The sequence below is a fragment of the Cornus florida genome, unplaced genomic scaffold (genome assembly GCF_030987335.1).
Source record: "Cornus florida cultivar Cherokee Brave unplaced genomic scaffold, ASM3098733v1 CherokeeBrave_3.0.0_Hap2_Chr05, whole genome shotgun sequence".
Lineage (NCBI taxonomy): Eukaryota > Viridiplantae > Streptophyta > Magnoliopsida > Cornales > Cornaceae > Cornus > Cornus florida.
The window spans coordinates 81,170,542-81,191,441 of NW_026775575.1; the positions used below are offsets into that span (position 1 = coordinate 81,170,542).

Sequence of the window (20,900 nt, forward strand, 5' to 3'; positions counted from 1 at the left end):
GTTTAAAAACTCAAAAAAATGCAACTTTACACCAAGAATGCATTTGACTAAATGCATTTCTAGGTTGAAATGAATGTGCACACAAGTGTAATATATGATTCTAAGTACGCGGGAATGGTCTGAGGCTCCCGAGAAGCCCCGACTCAAAATCCAACCCCCCGACGGCCAAAAATGATAAAAATGAATTTGGAATCGAAATTTTGAAATCCAAATATATGAAATGGAGTCAAATTACCATTTGGCCCTTGGTCACACTTCATACAGAATTAATGAAACCCTATGAAAGAATAAAAATGGAATTGTCACACCCGATGCAAAAAAAATGAAGCAATGACTTATGAATTTTCAAGATTTTTATAACATTTCATAAAATCAAAAATTACATAAGATGCAATATAAATGTCATTGGCCTCCGGCCTCATCTCATACAAGTCAAATATATCGTAAATGGTGTACTTATGTACACATTACATATATGGAGTCAAAGATACAAGTTTTGACATATAAGGCTACAAAATGACATTTCATGCTAACATTTGCATGAAATGAAAACTTAAAAGCTACAAGCCATCCAAGGAATGATGAGCATCACGAACCAAGTCTTCGTACCTGAAAAATGTCCCCGGTAACTTTGGGGTCAGTAACATAAAGCTACTTGTAGGAGATGAGCATGCATAGACATAGTATTTTACAAATTTATCACCTTAAGGTGAAACATGTTAAAGGGGCTCATGCCACCTAACATCTATGTCAATGGTGAGACTCAGGGAGCGTCCTCAGCTACCTTGGACCATTCTATCATAAACCACATCATTCATACAATTTAACAACATAAGAGCATATAGTACAATGTAATAAGACATAGGTATTCAAAGTTATCAAGTTGGAACCTAAAATGGGTAAAACAACCAAAACGGTTCATGCCACTTAACGTCTATGTTCCAAATGAGTCTAAGGAATCATCCTAGGCTACATTAAACAGTTAAAACACAAATTACAATATCAATGCAATTTTAACTAACATTAGAACTTTTAATACAACGCATCAAGGCATAGATTATCAAAGTTAACAACTTGAAATCTAAGATACGGAAACAGCAAGTTATAACAATTTAATGCTATTAACTTGTATTGAAAAGCAAAGCATGCAAGTGTATTAAGCACATGTATACTACACCTAGTTGAAATGTCAAACACCATATCGCAAGCTATAAATCAATCCATATTGAACAACTTGGAATTGAATGTGAAATCAAGTAGTAGCGGAAAGACAAGGACATGCGGTCTCAGTGACCAAGAAGCTTTTCTCGGGTTACTATCCCGCAAGGTACTACCTGGTGCACACTAAACCCGGAATCAAACCGTATATTGGTGTTTTAGGGTTACTAGCCCTCAGGGAACCACCCAATGCGCACCATATATTGTAAGGGGAGCTCTCATCCCTCGTACTAGAACTATGCCCTAACCGTAACATAATACAATACATTGTAAGCTTTCCTAAAATCAACAAGTTGTGCATCAAGGTATAATACATATACACAATGTAATAGTCAACTACTATGCACAAACAAGTCTAATAATACACACAATATTCATCCTATGTCTTCAAGCTACCAGGGCATACAACATATCAAATATATAATGTGTATGTAAGCAAGTTATACTGTAACTTCTGCTCATGGAATACTATAATGTAATCATACAACAAGTTCCAAATTTACAAGTTAAGCATGAAAACAACTTTAATACCTAACTACCTCAATGGAAGCATATAATGGAATTTAATTAAATTAAATAACTAAATTCTCAAGATTACATAGTAACTCCAAATATTCTAAAATTAATACAAGTCAAACGTCATGACAATGACTAGTTTAATGACACTTTACAAGTTATTTCTACCTAACTCAGAACTAGGTAAATTAAACTTCACACAAGAAAAAAATTAAATAAATTTCTCCACACTCATTTAAATATTCTCATTTTCATATGTGTTGACAAACATGTTAAGGCCTAATTTAATATCACATTGTAAGTTCATTTCAAGCTAGGTACAATCATGTGAATTGAATTTCATACAAAGAAAATAATTAAATAAAAATTTCAAAACCTATTCAATTATTCTCAATTTAATGTATATGACAGAATATGCCAAGCTCATCAACAATATCAAGCCAAAAATCCAATTAAGTGAATAGGACACTTAAAATAAAATTAATTAATTAATTTTCTCTAAATTTTAAAACAATTCCAAATATCCTCAAATTCACATATGTTAAAGAACATACTAAGGCTTAATTTAATGTCACATTATAAGTTGATTCCATACTAGTTACAACCATGTGAATTAATTTTTTTTCAAGTGAAAGATTAATTAAAAGTTGCAATACTTATTCAAATCCTCCCAATTTAATTTATGTTAACAAATATATCAAGGCTTAATTTAATAGCATGCCACAATTTAATTTCAAGCTATTTACAATCATGAGAATTAAATCTTAAATATAGAAAATAATTAAATTAAATTCTAAAATTAATACAAAGGTATGCTTACAAGTTGTATATGTTTATAAAACCATCAATACAACACATAATTAAACCTAAAACATCCCCCACTTCATTTTTTGATGAAATCACAAATCCCCACCGAAACGAAAATGCTCTAAATCCAACGATACTCCTAGGTTATGTCGGGGACTACGAGGGAAGCAACTTTAACCTTTGAGGCACCATGAAAATCCAAATCCGAACTCAAAATCCGAACACAAAAATGGGCCGGAATTGGCTTCTAATAAGGGGGAAAGGAAGGCCTAATCAAGGCCTTAGATAAACTTTAAGGCACGACGGCAAAATACCTAAGGGAAGAAGGTTAAAATGAGAGAAGAAGAGTGGCAGCCCCCCTTAGGCTGCCATGGCAGCTGTTGGTCGTCCATGAAGAGAGGAGAAGGTCAAAAATGAAATGTTTCACCCCTCTTTTATAGTAAAACCCTAAAAGTGCCCCGAAAGAGCCCCGCCGGGTCCAGAAAAGTAGAATTTGAGTCGACGCGCTCAAATGACAAAACTCTGTGAACAAAAAAAAAAACCAAAATGAGAAAATTTAAACAACGGAAGAAACGACGTAGAAAATCGAGTCCCGAGTAAAGAGATATGCCCCAAACAAGTTTGGCGCTAACTGAAGCCGAAAACCCGAAAACAGTAGGGTTCGACCGCAAAGCAATTCTAAGAGTACATGACTTGACAAAATGTGAAAATGAATCCCATACGAGGATCCAGGCTTAAAACGAGGTATTTTGCAATAACTTTCTTTAATTGTACAATGGCCCTACAAAAAGGGATAACTGTAAAACTGCCTAGAATGAAAATATCTTCCAAAAGATATTTTCTTAAAAACCACCAAAATAAAATATCTCCAAAAGATATTTACGAAAAACTCCCCAAGAAACAAAAATGTTTTTGAAGAACTTTGCATCCATACTATTATGGACACCAGGAGCAACTAGAGTACTTTCCTACAAAAGTAAAGATACGTATTTCGTAGAAACCACTTAGAATGAAGGTACATGAAGTCAAAACTCAACTCCGAACATAAAAAGTGAGGTTATGCCAACAAAGTGACAAACGGGGAAAAGGACGAAAAGTGTATAGTGTCGAAAAACGAAAAATGTAAAAATGACGCAATCCTTTAAGGAAGTTGTCAATCCAAAAGAAATAATCTCGGAAATCATTTCCCAGCACTCGAGACGACACTAAGTGACGAGTAACCGAACTCAGAAAAGAAAAATCAACGAAAAAAATTTATCCGTAAAAATCTGAGAAAAAAGAAATGAAGGAAAATGACCGGGTCATTACATTCTTCAACTACAAATACTTGAAGAAGATTGTCAACAACCCGATTCAAAATCAAGCTCCAAAAGCCCTTGAATCCAACAAACAAAGAAAATCAAATCAGATGATATTTTCTTTATTTTATAAAGAATATCTCAGAGGATTGTACTCAATTTTTATAAATTAATAAAATTTTATTTGTTCCCTATTTTGTTCTATATTTGTAGACTACGAAATTTGTGTATACAAATTTTTAGCACCCCCGGTGGGACATCCTCTGCCTCTCATCTCTTTCTCCTACATCAAATCCTCAACAAATTCATCGTTAGATTCTATGACTTCCAACAAGATTCAGACGAAGAGCAAGAATACCCTTAAGGACATCGCAGTCGTGACAGACAACATCAGTACCACCACAAAAGGTGGCAAAAAAGTTGCAACTTCGTCAAGTGGTACAAACATCTCTGCAAGTTCAATTATGAAAAGCACGGTCAAAGTATCCGTTCTTACCAAAAGACAGTACGATGCGATGAGGGTCGATTCCGCCAAATCTGTCAAAATAACAACTCAAACTCATACTGCCTTCACCTCGCTGGGGGTAAGGAGGAAGGTTCGTACAACCTCAAAGGTTGCTCCAGTCACACGTTCAAGTTCAAGGCTGGTCCACTCAAGGCCAAAGATTTTTCTGACTCCGTCACTATGCCAATCATGATGACGAGTACTTCCTCATACGAAGAGCAATTGACGAGTATGGCTAATGCAATTGAAAGATTATAACACACTCTCAAGGAGCAACATCTGAAAATTGTCTTGCTGACAAAAAAGCTAAAATTACGTGACGACAATGCTGAGTCAAGCAAAGGCCGAATTCCTCATTGTAATTCTATGCCAGAGACCACTCCAATTGACGATCAAAATGACATGTCCGCTAATCCAACAACTAAAGCTACCTCCGTCGCCTCATTTTCTGTCTAACAACTTCAAGACATGATAGTGAATTACATAAGAGAACAATACACTGGTGCTCCTTAAAGTGCTCGCATGTACTCAAAGCCTTACACAGAAAGAATTGGCATCTTAAAAATGCCGATTGAGTATCAACCTCCAAAGCTTCAACAGGTTGACGGAAAAGGCAATCCCAAGCAACATTTCGCACACTTTATAGAAACTTGCGGCAATCCTGGTATAAACAGAGATCTCCTTGTCAAGCAATTCGTTCGTTCCCTCAAAGGGAATGCATTTGATTTGTACACAGACCTCAAAGCTAGAGGTATTGACAATTGGAAGCAGATGGAACAAGAATTTCTCAACCGTTTCTACGACACTTGTCGTACTGTAAGTATGTTGGAGCTTACAAACACAAAACAAATGAAGGGTGAAACACGTGGTTTAACTACATCAACCGTTGGCGAGCTCTAAATCTTAACTGTAAAGATCGTTTGTCTGAAATTTCTGAAGTTGAAGCATGTATGCAAGGCATGCGCTGGGAGCTTCTTTACATCCTACAAGAGATTAAGCCTCGCACATTTGAAAAGCTTCTTACTCGAGCCCACGGCATCGAACTTAGCATGGAAAATCATGGTGCTAGAGAAGATGTTCCTGATATATCCGACAACCTTCAAGAAGATGAGGGAAGTGAGTCTGAAGAAGAAGACAATATACTTTCTAACTCGGATGACGAAATAGCTTCATCTTTCATTATAAGCATCATCTCGAAAGACTTGCATCATTAGTGATATGTTTATATATTTACTCCTCCCCTTATAACACAATCAACAATTGATAGTCATTTTATACCTAAAAAGTAGTCTAACATTACTACAAATTGATATTTGGGGTGTAAAAGAAATACAAAATCACTCTTTAAAAAATAAGTGAAAATTAAAACCAAAATCTTCATCTAAATAAGGAATTACTTAACATCAAGGGTCAGAGTGTAATTTACCCTTAAAAAAAAAAAAAAAAAAAAAAAAAAAAAAGCCCTCATATGTGGCTAATCTTGCGCGTTAATTAATCCTATGTGTCAATTTGACTTGAATAGTTCTCCCAACATAAGAGGTGGCGTCGTAATTCCATTATATATCCATATTATATGTATATGCAAATCGTCGGATCGATCACCGGCCCATTGTTGAAGCCGACCGGCTGCACCAGTACCCGGTTCTGATGGCTATAATATTCGCGCTCTCTCTATTTCCCAGAAGTTTCGATCCTAATTAGCTGCTCTGTTCACCTTCTCTGTTACCCTAATTTTCAACTATCTCTCTTCTCTCTCTCTCTCTCTCTCTCTAACTACAATTCAAACCTAGGGTTTCTCTCAAGGTACTCTGTATTGACTTTTTTTTCCCTCTCTCTATCTCTTTATTTGTTGTTCATCTTATTCTTTTATTCCATATCTTGGTCCTCTATTCTGCAACAACTCTGTACCAAATCTAGATTTTAAGATAATTTTGTCATTCCTTTTTATAGAGCAACCAACATTAGCTGCTCTGTTCAGCTTCTCTGTTACCCTCTTTTTCAACTCTCTCTCTCTCTCTCTCTAACTTCAATTCAAACCTAGGGTTTCTCTCAAGGTACTCTGTATTGACTTTTTTTTTCCCTCTCTCTATCTCTTTATTTGTTGTTCATCTTATTCTTTTATTCCATATCTTGGTCCTCTATTCTGCAACAACTCTGTACCAAATCTAGATTTTAATCCTCTATAACTTCAATTTTCATAGTTCTTATACTCTTCTGAACTCGAAAGTTGATAACTAGATTTACACGTCTGGTGTGATTTCATAGAATCGTTTCTTAGAATTTACGGAGTTTTCTTTCAAATTATATACCGTAAATGATTTGGTTAGGTTAGAGTCTTCTATGGATACTCTTGTGCAAGGATATTCTAGTTCCGCAAAGGGGTATGATTTTCATCACCACTCAATTCCCGCCCTTTCGCCTCAAAATCATGTCGATGGACACCAATTCAATCGTATCACTACAAATCCTCCGCATCCTCCCGGTGAAGTAGTAGTATCTCCGGGCTCGAGCTCGGAGGGGGATTCTACGGAGGAGGGTGACTTTTCCGATGCGATTCTCCGGTACATAAGCCAGATGCTCATGGAGGAGGAGTATTTGGAGCATAAGCCTTGTATGTACCATGACTGCTTGGCTCTTCAAGCTGCTGAGAAATCATTCTATGATGTTCTTGTGGAGGAGTACCCTCCTGAGCTTACTCGAAACCCTCAAATTGTTGAGAGCCCAGATGATGATTTCGCGACGTCTTGCAGCAGTCAGAGAAGTAACAGCTCTACTCCTGTGAGCAAATTAGTTGAGTCTGAAAGGGTTCATGATCAGAGTGAATTCGAAGCTTCATTTCGACTTTTGCAATCCAATTTGCAGTCTTCAAACAATGCTGCCTCTGGTAAAATGGACTCTCTTGTTAGTTCATTTCCGGCTTCAGATTCCTATAATGGGGCTTTTACCATACCGCAGTTAGGGAGAGTGGAAGTTTCCCAGATCATTTCTGATAAAATTAGTGTGAATTATGGTATTGAGCCGAGAAAGAAGAAGTCGGGGGTAGTGGTCGAGGCAGAGGATAGTGGCAGGAACCATTCACCAAATGGGGTGAGGGGAAAGAAGAATCATTTTCAAGAGGATAGTGATTATGTAGAAGGCGGCCGGAGTAACAAGCAGTTGGCGAGCAATTACCCTGCAGAGCCCGAGCAATTAGATATGTATGATAAGGTGTTGCTATGTCCTAATTTGAACCCTGAGTTGTTTTCTGATGAAGCTTTGCCAAATGTTGCAAGCATTAAGTTGCAGCAGAATGGGAATCCGAAAGCTTCAAATGTTGGTAGGCCGCGTGGTAAGAGACAAGGCAACAAAAAGGATGTGGTGGATTTAAGGACAATCCTAACGCAGTGTGCACAAGCTGTTGCGAATAGTGATGTTAGATCTGCGAATGATCTGCTGATGAAGATTAGGCAACACTCTTCTGCTTACGGTGATGGTGGCCAGAGACTGGCCCATTACATTGCCGATGCCCTCGAGGCACGCTTGGCTGGAACTGGGACCGGGATATCATTGTATACAGCATTTACTACCAGGAGGATATCGGCTGCTGATATTTTAAAAGCGTACAAAGTTTTTGTTACAGCCTGCCCTTTCCTTAAGATGTCGTATTTCTCTGCAAATCGAATAATTAGGGAATTAGCTGACAATGCAATGAGGATTCATATAATTGATTTTGGAATTCTATATGGTTTTCAATGGCCCTGCCTCATCCAACGTCTCTCCAAGAGATCTAGTGGACCTCTTAAGCTACGCATCACTGGAATAGATTTTCCCCAACCGGGCTTCCGGCCAGCTGCAAGGGTTGAGGAAACAGGACGTCGCCTAGCAAATTATTGCGAGCGATTTAACATCCCATTTGAGTACAATGCCATAGCAAAGAAATGGGACACCATCCGACTTGAGGATCTCAAGATTGACAGAGGTGAGGTGCTTGTGGTTAATTGTATGCACCGGTTGGGGAATGTTCCTGACGAGACAGTGGTGATTAGTAGTCCAAGGGATGCTGTCTTGAACTTGATTAAGAGGATTAGCCCAGATATATTCATCCATGGAGTTATTAATGGCACTTATAGTGCCCCCTTCTTTGTCACACGGTTCAGAGAAGCACTCTTCTACTTCTCGTCACTTTTTGACATGTTCGAGGCTTGTGCACCAGCTGAAGATCAAGATAGGATGCTGTTTGAGAAAGAAATCTTTGGAAGAGATGCTATGAATGTCATAGCATGTGAGGGTACCGAAAGGGTTGAAAGACCAGAGACATACAAGCAATGGCAAGTTCGGATTCGGAGGGCTGGGTTCAGGCAGCTGCCACTGAACCAGGAGATGGTTAAGGATGTGAGGACAAAGGTGAAGTCGGATTACCATAGTGATTTTGTTGTGGATGAGGATAACAACTGGATGCTGCAGGGATGGAAAGGCCGAATCATCTATGCTCTCTCATGTTGGAAGCCTGTTCACGAGAATTGAGTTTAGCAATTCTCTGCTTAGGATTTGTAAATCTTGGTGCGTGCTCGTTGCTCAGGTTTTTGAGAATCTAAGCAGAGGTACTGCTGGCTTCTTCTACCCTATCTCTCTGCACTTTTACAAGTGTGTGTCTATTTGTAATATCATAAACTTGAAATGACTATGTTCTGATGAATATCATATTGGGTTTTCTTGCTCAACAGATTGAAATACAGAGCTGATCTTTTGTGATTCCAACCTACCAACCATATCTGATTTTGCTGTTGCATTTTTATATCATGATCTTTCACCTTCATTTGTTCTGAAGATGACGTTGCACCGGTGCAGCCTCCATTTTCTATTTTATTTAAATATATAAATGAGTTTGAATTCAGATTTGTTGATTTGTATTGTTATTGTTAACCAGCCTTGCAACCACTAGTTTACATGTAGTGTAGTACAAAAATTTCTACTTATTCGAGTTTATGAACCATAAGTTGCGTCCTTATTATAGTGGTTTTAGCTAATAAAAGCACAAGTAATTCCTTTCATATTTGTGGGTAGCATTATATCTGGAATTCAAGTTATTGATTAAGAATGAATGAATATGTGTAAATTGATGTTTCGCTTGTTAAAACCCTAATTGTGCCCCAACCCTAGCCCCTAAGCCTTGTGAACATTGTTCCTAATACCTAATTTAAAAGGAGAAATTGCTTTCAGGCAGCATTAATATTGTTTGAAGAAGGGAACGAAATCAAACTCCTTTATAGACCATCCAACTCACTATGTCAAGGATGCAATATTCATGCAAAAATGATATAAATACTTGTCTAAAACACTGTTACTTCAAAATCCAACGCAATATTCATGCAAAAATTATATAAATACTCGTCTAACACACAGCTACTTCAAAGAGACAATACCCAGACAGCACCATTAAATCAACAATGCAACACTTTTGTATTACCGCTGCATGATGTGTTGCTTCCTCAATTTAATTAATTTTTTTTGTGGAATTACATTCACACGTTTGTTTTATGCAAAAAGTTAAGAGAACTCCATCTATCATCCATCACATTACAAAACAAATTGTTAACATACACAAAAATATATTGATTTCTTTTATTTTTACTCAAATTATACTGTACATGTAATAAACACTCTCCATATCACCATCCTGCTCTCTCACTCTCACCATTGATAGCATAAAATGATTTAGACCACCACCAAATAACCTCCTCCACCAACAGCTTCAAACCAAAGCTCATCAAGTTACCATTGCCTGGCAGCACCATCATTAACTTCCACTACAGTTAATCCTCCCAAATTCATTAAACCCTAAAACCACCAAACACAGTCAATTCACACATCACCTAAATACCAAGCCTCCTCTATTTGCATATTGAAACTGGATGTGAGATCATAATAGTAAGCCAACCTCAAGTGAGGTGCAGTAACCAATGATTGGACACTAATCAGAGTGTCGTACCATTTTATATTTGCATCAGACACCAATAATCCTTTTATACTCGCGGATATGTTTTAGATACTTTCCAACCGTATTCATGATACGAAAAAATATTTATTTCATTTCAAACACATATTTACTCTGAAAGTATACTCACGAACATGCCCCACCCGAGGCTTGAACCGTCAAAAAAGGGTTATTGAACACTAAAAATGCATCATTTTTAATATGATACATTTCTAGCATAATATCATGGTCTAGTTGTCAGAAAAGCATAACAGATATTTCAAATACTTGGACTTCCTTAGAGAAGAAGTATAAAGATATAATGAAAATATATATAGGTCAATTTGGTCCAAAGTCCTTGTCCATAGAACATAACTCAAATTATTTGTGATTTTTAATATTATAGCTAAAAATACAGAATGTTTAAATCATCCGTAAAATTACTTTGTCAGAATTTTTTGTATAGCAAATGTTATTAATAATATATGAATTTAACATTTCAAACAATTACAACTTAAATGTATGCATAGATACATATCTATCTTAATTTTTATACATATATAAATTCTTACAGCATACATATATAGTCATATACTCGACACACACATTCTCTTTATAAGAAATTGATACTTATCCATCTTAATTTTTAAACATATATAAATTCATACAGCATGCATATATATATATCTAGTCGTATACTCGAAACACACATTCTCGTTTTAAGAATTCCTTATCATGGCCATACTCTATCTTGTATCAAGATCGATCAGATTCACTTCATAGAAGGGAATCCTTTTAAATAAGATGGTAGGAAAAAAGAAAAAGAAAAGAATATATCTCTTAAAATGAACTGCAAATTCGATCAGGCTAGTTAAAAAAATCTAATTGGAATTAATAATATGCTTACAAGGTCACAGTTACAACCTTTTTTAAAATAAAAATAAAAATTAAGCATACAGAAAATAAAATCATATAACTCAGAAACATAATCACCTGATAGTGATCACCCTTTCTTACCTTGACCCTTTGGAGGTCTTAGAACATTCCAGTCCAGCTTCTCACGCTTTGACTGCTTATGAGAACTCATATTGTTATTTGATGAGGACTCTTGATTACCTTGCACATTTTTCTGTGATTTATTTGGATATCGTACTTCAGAAACTACTTCCACTTGTTTCCTTTTAAGATCTCCATTGGCATCACTGCTGGAACTTCCGGTTTTTAAGCTCTCTGATCCATCCTGTGTGGACCCATTCTCTCTGCGATGATAACAAAGAGAGTAATCAAAAGATGCATACGTGAAAGTTTAGGTAACATAGAGAACATGTAGTATTTGTTCGTGCCTCATTAATTTGTTGACCTGCGTATATAATATCGAACATTCCTATTCGTGTGAAAAAGTGTTTACCACCCATTTTCTCATATGTAGGAGTGTATTAGCAATATATTAAGTTAATGATATAGTTTGGTTATGTTGTTTTTTCTTTCCTCGTATTATTACTTATGTTATCTCACATAAAATAAGTAATACAACGTGAAAACAATATCGATCATGACCCTACAGTGGTATTCTCTTTAAACGGTGAAATTTATGATGTACTCAACTTATTATTTATACACATAGCCTAATGGAGTTAATGGACTAAATGAACTTTCCTACGTTGTCACACCGGTATAATGGGACTATTGGTTATTTATTGTATTTGTGGGGAGAGGGGCAATGGAAAAACTGTTACCAGCTGCAATCTGGGCTAAATGAATGACACAACCACCCATGTAATTTCTGAATTGACTAGATGAGTCCAAATCAATTCAACCTACCACAGAGTGATCCTACTATCAGGGTCAGCTATTAAAGCCCTGATTTGTCATATGGCCATATTTTCCATCATTGATGCCAAATGCATAAAATTGGAAGTCACTCGAGAATCCTTTACTGACAGAAATTGCAGCAATTTGCTCAACCCAGTCTGAAGCCTTTATATATATATATATATCCTCTTTACAAAGATAGCAGATATTTAATACCAAAAAAATTATCAACAATGATTTGTTCTGAAGCCATTCTAGCATCTACCCAACAATTGTGTGAGAAATAACGGGAGCAGAATTAAGTTAAAAGAACCTCATGCGCTAAAGTACCCACCTAGAAGCAGTTGTTCCACTTTGATTCACGGAAGCTTCTGGTTGATGAAGGTTTCCTTCTTCCTCATTCAGTTTCTACCAAGAAAAGGCATTGACATGAGGAAAGCAAAAGCCACGAGACAAAGTAAATAATCTTTGAAAAAAAAAAAATATGAGGTCACACCCTTATACTCACATCAACGGAAGGATTAAAACTTTGAAATGACATTCGCCCCTTTACTGCACCAGGATGAGGATCCCCTTCCACAATGACTAAGCTGCATATACATATAGCCACTGGAATCATATTTGTACAAGCTTTTGAAAAGAAGGGGAAAAAAAAAAAGCTCAAGAGAATTCATGAGAAATTCAAAGAGGTATAAGCAGCTAAATACTAACATAATCCTACATCCATATTTCGTGGTATGTTAATCTCTTGTTCAATGAGAACAAAATCACATTTAAAAATACGATTCTCTTTTTCAGAAACGAGTTGTTTGATAACCCAATTCAACATTTAATTATGAATTAGATTAAATGTCTACCCAATTAGGTGCTCTTAATAACACAATTTGGATACCACTTAAAAAAATTAAGTGCCACTTAAATTACTTAATATGAGGTAAAATTTTAGACGGTGACTTCACTTATTGACTTCTGTTTTTTTTTTTTTTGGTAAGCAAAAGAAAGGGAAAATGAAAAACAGCTTATCTGTTATCATTTATTGACTTCACTTATCAGTTAAAGATTTATAATTATAAAAAAGAATATAATAAAAATAAATAAATAAATAAAAACTCAATTTATAATTATCACTCAAAAGTCAGCTCTTAATAAGTGGAAGTAAGAAAAATTCACTTGGAACTAAACTTTGCGCAATGTGAGATATCAAGATCAACCAATTCAAAGACGCTATAGGGTATGATCACAAATTACAATCAACTACAGGAAGACATTTAAATTGTCACAAGATTGAACACTCTAATCCCCCCCCACAAATCATTTGTAATACACAAAGTATGTCCAGACTCGCAAAAGATTACAAGAAAGAAAGAAAATTTCACCCAATCAATTTAGACATTTCTACTGCCATCTATTTAGCACAGTACCAAAGAAACTAGTCCAAAAATCATTTGCATGATCAAAAAGAGAGATATTGGTATTTTAATATCCAAGCCCTAAATCAGAAATAAGGAATAACATGATAAACTCTTCTGAGAAAGGCAGCATTTGTTTCTGATGCAGTTAGCATGAACTTTCTTGCCAACCCAAACAGTTAGGACAAGAAACACAGTGGACATCAATAATAACTTTAATTATCATCTAATTTAATGATTGATTGTTTGGAGACACATACCTAGATAAGAACTCAATATATAATTAGAGGAGTCAGATGTTAGAACATTATTCAGAATGTACATGTAAAGTTGGAATTGTTAGAACATTATTCAGAACGTACATGTAAAGTTGGAATTGATGAATATGAAGTTATGAACCAAATTGTTACTTATCAGTGTGTGAAGTGATTGGAAGGTTGAATTGACACCATATGAAATGCAGTGGTGTGATCAATGTTCAAAAAGATAAAAAGATAATTATGACAGCGGATGAAATGCAGTGGCGAGATCAATGCTCACAAAAGTAAAAAGAAGAAGTAGATGGCATGCATTAAAGCAGTATATGTGTACAAGCTTTTGTAGCCATTATAACTATTGAGCTGATCTACTTGTATAGAATCTATAGATTACAACAGAACCAGTAACAATCCACCTTATGCAAATTTATTGCTACATGTTGTCTTAGCAAATAGAGTTTGATTTGCTTTTGAGAAGAAGGAAGAATTAACATTAATAACCAATATATAATTAATGCATGAACCTTCCAAAAAGAGAGTGGCGATATCATTGATACATGAAAGAACTAAGACAACAGACATGCGATGGATACCCACTTTAAGTTCACAAGGGACTTCAGGAAATATATGTTGACTCAAAGTATCAACTAATAATTCAATTTCATTATTTTCTTGTTGATAAGTGATTCAACTCAACAAAGCTTTTCAACTACTTTGGGGTTGGCTACACATGAATCTTGTTTCGCCATTTTTCTTTACGGTCATATTCTGAATTTTGTTTCACCATTTTTCTTTCACATGGTAACCAGTGTTATTAAAGGCCCAAGGCGCACCAAGGCGCTAGAGGTCCTTTGGAGCCTAGGCGCACGGCGAGGCTCGCGCCTGAGTGAAGTGAGGCGCACAATTGAAAATTTAAACTACCATAAAAACATTCATATCTCATAAGTCATATCAATACGCTAAAAATTAGTATCAAATATAAATAAAAAAATTCATCAACTAAACAAGCATCCAACAATCATAAAATAGAGCACAAATTTGTTTTCTTGAATGGCAAAGCAGGATTTGTTTTTGAATGGCAAAACAGAGCACATAAAGAAATAAATCTATTAAAATAAAAAATAAAAATAAAAACTATCAACAAGAAAAGAAAAGAAAAAACAGAGCCAAAAAAATAGACGCATAGACAAAAGAAGTAAATGAAGCGAGAAAAGTAGACGAGAAGAGAGAGTGTTATAGAAAAAAAGGACAAAAAACCGACCCCGCCCCCCAAAAAAAACACAGAGAAAAGAGAACTAGACGGAGAGAGAGATGTAAAAAAAAGATAAGAAGAGAGGAGTAGAAGAGAAGAGAGGAGAGACAAGTAGAGGAGGAGAGAGAAGAAGAAAGAACTGGCGTGGCTTCGTCCTTCATCTCACTGTCTCCCTCTTTCTGTGTTCGTTTGACACTTTTGACTCATGGGCTTTCTTATTTGTTTATTATTTTGAACAATTGCCTGCGCCCTGAGCCTAGGCGGGCCTTTAACAACACTGATCGTAACACTAGTTAAACCAGAGACCATCATATCTTTCACAACTCTCTCACCCCATGTTAGTTTTGGTCTTTCCCTTACCCTAACATTATTCTGAATAAGGACCACATTGGCATGAATTTAGGGATGCATAAGTCGAGGATAGAGAGAGATCCTTGTGGTGTAATCCCCGCTCTGTTCGCCCTACAATTCAACCAGGTTTTGGTACTAATTGTCACAGATTTAGAATCTTACCCCTATGATAGCCACACCAAAAGGGCACCTATGTGTAATCCCACTAACGACAAGACCTATGTCAATCTTTTCCCCACTTGTTTGCCAATGACAATACTCGCTGGTGCCTCCATAGTCAGTGTGTATTAATATCACACTCACTCGCCCTTGGACACCTCTCTCAGTCACTGTAAGCACTTTACCAAGGACCTAAGACTGTGCAGTTGACTCCCTAATTGTTTATAGTCATCCACCTTCTTAAAGGATAGCTTAGATCAAGGTAATTCAACAATCTAAACAAGGATCAGAAACCTCCCATCTTCTTTTCTTTTTTTGATAAGTAAGACGCCCAGAAAACTCCCATCTTCTTAAGAAGCCTTCTAGAATATCATCAATAATTTCTACACCTTAAGGACTCTCACAGCATTCTAGACAGTGGACAAAACATGCCAACCTTGTGGCACAAGAAAAAAAAAATACCATTTTTTTGGGATATTAGAGGATGGGAAGTTTCCATCAGGTATGACCTCTTCCTCCTTCTCAGTTTTTTCCTCTCTCTGAGCTGCCCTCTGCATGAACTGTAACAACGAATATGAAAAACACCCAAATCGATCTCAGGGTTCACAAGAATAAAATCAAGAATTCAAAAGTTTGAAGCAACGCAATTAAAAGAGCACCAGACGAATTTAAGCAAGACCCACCTCAAATCTCTTGAATCAAATTCTTAAACAAGTAAAAATTAGGAGTTAATGAATACAGATAGGGTTGTGCACAGTGTTTTACCTTCAAGTTCTTCAAAGTGCTAGATAGTTCGCGCTTGGCCATCGTAGAACTGAGTACACTCTAAAATCACAATAGAGCTCAGCTTCTTAAAGGAAGGTTCAACCCCTTCCCCCTCTCTCTCTCTACCAAAGAAAAAGCCGCGCCCCCGAGGGTTTCGAGAATCAAAGTCTGTTTTGTTAGAGTAGCCGAAGCGTCTTATTGTATTTACCTAAACGCCCTCGATTCAATTTTAGTATTATATATATATATATATATATATATAAAATAAAACAAAACAAAACAAAACAAAACAAAACCTTAAAATTGCAAGATAGATCTCTAATATTTAAATCGCGTGTTTTTTTTAAGGCAGTTTATTCTGTCATATAAAAATATGATTTTTACTTTTTACCATAATGATATTTTTAGTCAATGATTTCTCTATAGGTAAAGAAATTTCATAAAAGTACCAAAGTCGAGTTTGTTTGCCAGGAAATTTTGAAAAAACAAAAAGTTCAAAAATACATGGCTGCCTCTATTAATTTAGTTAATATTAAGGATAGGTGCAAAAATTCCCTCCACTATCGAAATAATCCTTAACAGTTCATATGTTGTATAAACTTATACTTTCAGTTTGGTACAAATATTTAACTGCTCACATAAAAAATTATAATACTTCCTTGTTAATAAAATAAAATATTAAAAAAATCAAGCAATGTAAAATTACCATTTTAGACATTTCTCAAACTCACCCACAAAACTAACATTTTTGTGACAAATATATCCTTAAAAATACTCTTATGACTATTAATTTAAGGGCTAATTGAGTCATTTTACTGTAAGTAGCAATAATCTGGCTTAACAAAAACTAGACATGTGTCCTAAATATTTTATAATATTAAAAATAAAAATAATACAATAGACCCATTGCAAAATGGGTTAATCGAGTATTACCCACATCAGAAAAGAAATCCCAGCAAATCTCCACTGCACACAACCACCATCCCAAACCCTAATAGCCGCGGCTTCCATCCTGCACCACCGTCGCCGCCGCAATTCCCACCCTCTCTCCATCTCTCTTCCTTGGCTCTGTACACAGCCACCGGCAGCGAGATCTAAAAAACCAAGCAGACCACCACTGCCTCAGACGATCAAGGAACTGCTCTATAAGACTCCAACCCCAAAATCTCACATACCCAAGATGGAAGACGAAGATGAAAAAAACAAAAAAAATTACGGCCAAACACAAAACAGGACCACAAAAAATGTCAACAAGATGACAATGCCTATTGATAACAGAAACCCAGACATGCATATGTGTATGTGTATTTCTGTGTGTGTGTGTGTATTATATGTATATGCTCTGAAAGGGGGAAAAAATTAATGGATTTTTATAAACGAAATTTTAATTTTAAATTATTTATTTGGGGCTATTATTTTGATTTTGATTTTTGCTAAAAATTTGAGATCATCTGTTCTTGAGGTAAGCGGAGATGGAGATGAGAGAGAGAGGAGAGAAAGTTCAGGGCAAGAGAGAAATTCATTAGGGTTGTAATACGAGTAACCCGTTTCAAACGGGTTTGACCCTAGGACACATGTTAATGTTATATTGGGCCACATCACTGGGACTAATTTTATCTTATTAGGGAGAAAGGGGAAGAATAGAAAGAGAAAACGGTAAATTAGAGTTTTTATATTTAATTTTGATTAAAAAGTGATTAGGGAGGCTTATTTGTATCTATTTTGAATTTTATAGACTGAAATGCATATTTTTAAAAAATAAAGACTATTTTTGCACAAATTTTATATTTTAAGGAGATTTATTTTCGCTTAATCCTAAAATTAATTGGTGATTACTGATAACAGGACTCAAATTCATCAATCAAATAAATTGAATTTCACGTTAAACAGTCAAAGCCAATGGGACTGACCATTTAACGGAACAAAGCAATTATCCTAGTCAAAAGCATTGTTTATATATATATATATATATATATATATATATATATTGAAGATACTGATCGTAACAAAGCAAAAGTTTTCAATAAGAAGGATTTATCAAACCATAGGACTAACAGTAGTAGATTTTGAAGAGAGAAACCAGACTGTAATTAATGAAAAAGACAATTCAAAAAGTCACGTTTTAAAATTATTTATACCCAAAAAAACAATTATAAAATCTTTTAGTAGTAGTAAACCACTTATAAAAAAGTCAAAAAAAAAAAAAATGACAAATAAGAACCAAATCATGAAATAGACAACCTACAAAAATCTAAAACAACTTGACCACTAATCAAAAAATCATGTAAATTATACTATTTTGAACCATGTAATCTTTCTAGGTGACAAAAGGGGTCTTAGGGGAGTGCATTCTTCCAAAAAAGAAAATTTCCTCTCTCGATACAAAAGAACAATTCTGGAGAAATGAAATGTTGAGCAGCACCATTGCGTGTTGATCATGTAAGTGAAGGTTACCATGTAACAAGTAACAACAGATTCAGAACTCTTGAGTGGGTTATGAGAGAAAAATTGCATTATGTCATGAATTATTAATTTCAATGAATTGTTAAATTCACTAATAATGTAATTTTCAAGTCTCGATACTAGATTTAGCTCTATCTGGTTCTTGGTTCATTTGCTCTTGGTGGTTGTTTGTTCATTCTTTTTCATTCTCCATTTGTTTGTTGTAGCACTTGCACAAGGTCCTTGAAGGTTTTGGGCAAATTCCCTCAATCCTAACAGTTGCATTAGTGAACCTCACTTGAAGTTAACCCTTTTTTTTTTTTTTTTGGAAGGTGTTACCTTTTAATTATATAAATATCTTCTCCTCAACCTGGACTATTCTCCCACCCTGGCCACGTAGCTCCCTCCCTGATACCAGCCTCTTACGACTGCTCGTGATATTGGTAACTAAATGTTTGTTTAATATTATACGTCGAAGCAGCATGTTAAATTTCTATTGTAGATTTTTGCTATCGAGAATTAGATCACTTCTTGTGGTCATTGAAATTGCTTTTGACATTATGTTATGACCAACAGATGCTGAGCCTTCAGCTTATCTCAACTTAGCAGAGCGGCTCAACCTCAAAACAAGGGAATGGCAAGCATTGCCATCCATGCAAAAAGCAAAAGCCATTTGCAATAGGTCTTGCTCACGGGCAAATTTTACGTTTTTAGTGGTGCAACTGCTAAGGACTCGGCTAAAATCTACAATCCTCTCTCAAATACATGGCTGCCTCTAAACTCATTTTTGCCAGAGGAGGCTGAAGGGTTTGCAGTGACATCAATGCTTGGGAATTTGGTAATACTGACCTGGTCAGATCGACTAGGCACAAAACTGTGGCTGAGGGTTGGAGAAAATAATGAAGATTTCGTGATTGGTAACTGGAAAATGGTCTGTTTCTTTCTGAACACTGAAGTTGAGAGGTTGCAATTTAGGCGTCATCGGGCAACAATGGTGCGACTTGGGAAGGAGGTGTTGGTTCTGATGGGAGAGGGTACTTGTGTTTGGAGAGTGGATGCACCAGCGGAGTGGCCAATATTTCCGGACCAAATTTTTAATTTTTAAATTGTAAAGTTGATAATAAACTGTAATTCTGATTGGGTATATGAAGTTTTGCAGTGATTTGTTTTATAACTTCTCATGTGAGTTTTTGCTTCTGAAATGATAGGATGGTTATTGAGGGGGGCATGGTAATGTAGTTTCATGATAACGGTAGATTGTGAATTGTGGAAATTTTGTACATTGGATTAACGTAATCTATGGTCGGTGGCTGGTCACTAATTCAAAAAATTAAGTTATTGTGGTGTTGCATACCCATGCATATGTACTCTATCAGCCCAATTCATCTAGACAAGAACCTCAAATTCTTTCTCATTACTTTATTTATGTAAAGTGTATATAGATTGGAGAGAGTGATAGCCAAAAACTAAAAAAAAAGGTACTCCGTAAAAGGATATGGGGAAATATATATATAATTGAGTGAATAATTGCATTTTATTTGCTTATTAAAAATAGTTGCTTAATTAAAACTTTTTTCTTTCTTCTTTTGGGTTTAAGAAAAGGGCTGGTTCCAAGAAATCGCGGAAGTGAAATCGATTCAAATCAATTGCTATTTTTCAATCAAAATCTTAAGATGGATGATCTTCCAATATGTGTTAATATTCAAATTTGTTTCATATGACAAATATGTCTTTTAAATTAAGGGGTGTTATGTGCACAGTGCACATTAACTATATTCAACCTAATTTTAAGAATTTTCTCTCACCTTTCAAAATAAAAAAAAATTAAAATTAAAATTCTCTCTATATATTTCCCATATCACTGTATTATCTCTGTTTGAGTGGACTGTTTTAGGTTTCCTATGACTTAATACCTACTCCTTAAATTTTCACACACACACACACACACACACACACACACATATTCTCTCTTCATATTTCCCATAATAAACACTATCCCTAGGGGAGGTATGTGTAATTTATTGTTTACAAAGTAGAGAAATACGTAATTATTGGTCTCTAGGGGGTATGTGTAATTTATTGTTTAAAAAGCAAAGAAAATCGTAATTATTTATGGTTTAAGATCGTCTGTCTTCACTACAACTCTTACATCCAAA

At 35.5% G+C, this 20,900-nt stretch overlaps 2 protein-coding genes across 2 annotated transcripts; one reads left to right on the forward strand and one right to left on the reverse strand.

Moving 5' to 3' along the window:
• Positions 1–335: 335 nt before the first annotated feature.
• LOC132307123 (uncharacterized) lies at positions 336–16,472 on the reverse strand. The gene is made up of 6 exons (XM_059804791.1): positions 16,303–16,472; positions 16,000–16,097; positions 12,618–12,699; positions 12,444–12,517; positions 11,315–11,556; positions 336–609 (listed from the first exon to the last, which is right to left on the reverse strand). The coding sequence occupies exons 1-6, from the start codon at positions 16,342–16,344 to the stop codon at positions 554–556; spliced, it is 594 nt and encodes a 197-aa protein (XP_059660774.1). The 5' UTR covers positions 16,345–16,472; the 3' UTR covers positions 336–553.
• LOC132307122 (scarecrow-like protein 33) lies at positions 5,969–9,217 on the forward strand. The gene is made up of 2 exons (XM_059804790.1): positions 5,969–8,924; positions 9,048–9,217. The coding sequence occupies exon 1, from the start codon at positions 6,685–6,687 to the stop codon at positions 8,845–8,847; it is 2,163 nt and encodes a 720-aa protein (XP_059660773.1). The 5' UTR covers positions 5,969–6,684; the 3' UTR covers positions 8,848–8,924; positions 9,048–9,217.
• Positions 16,473–20,900: the final 4,428 nt, after the last annotated feature.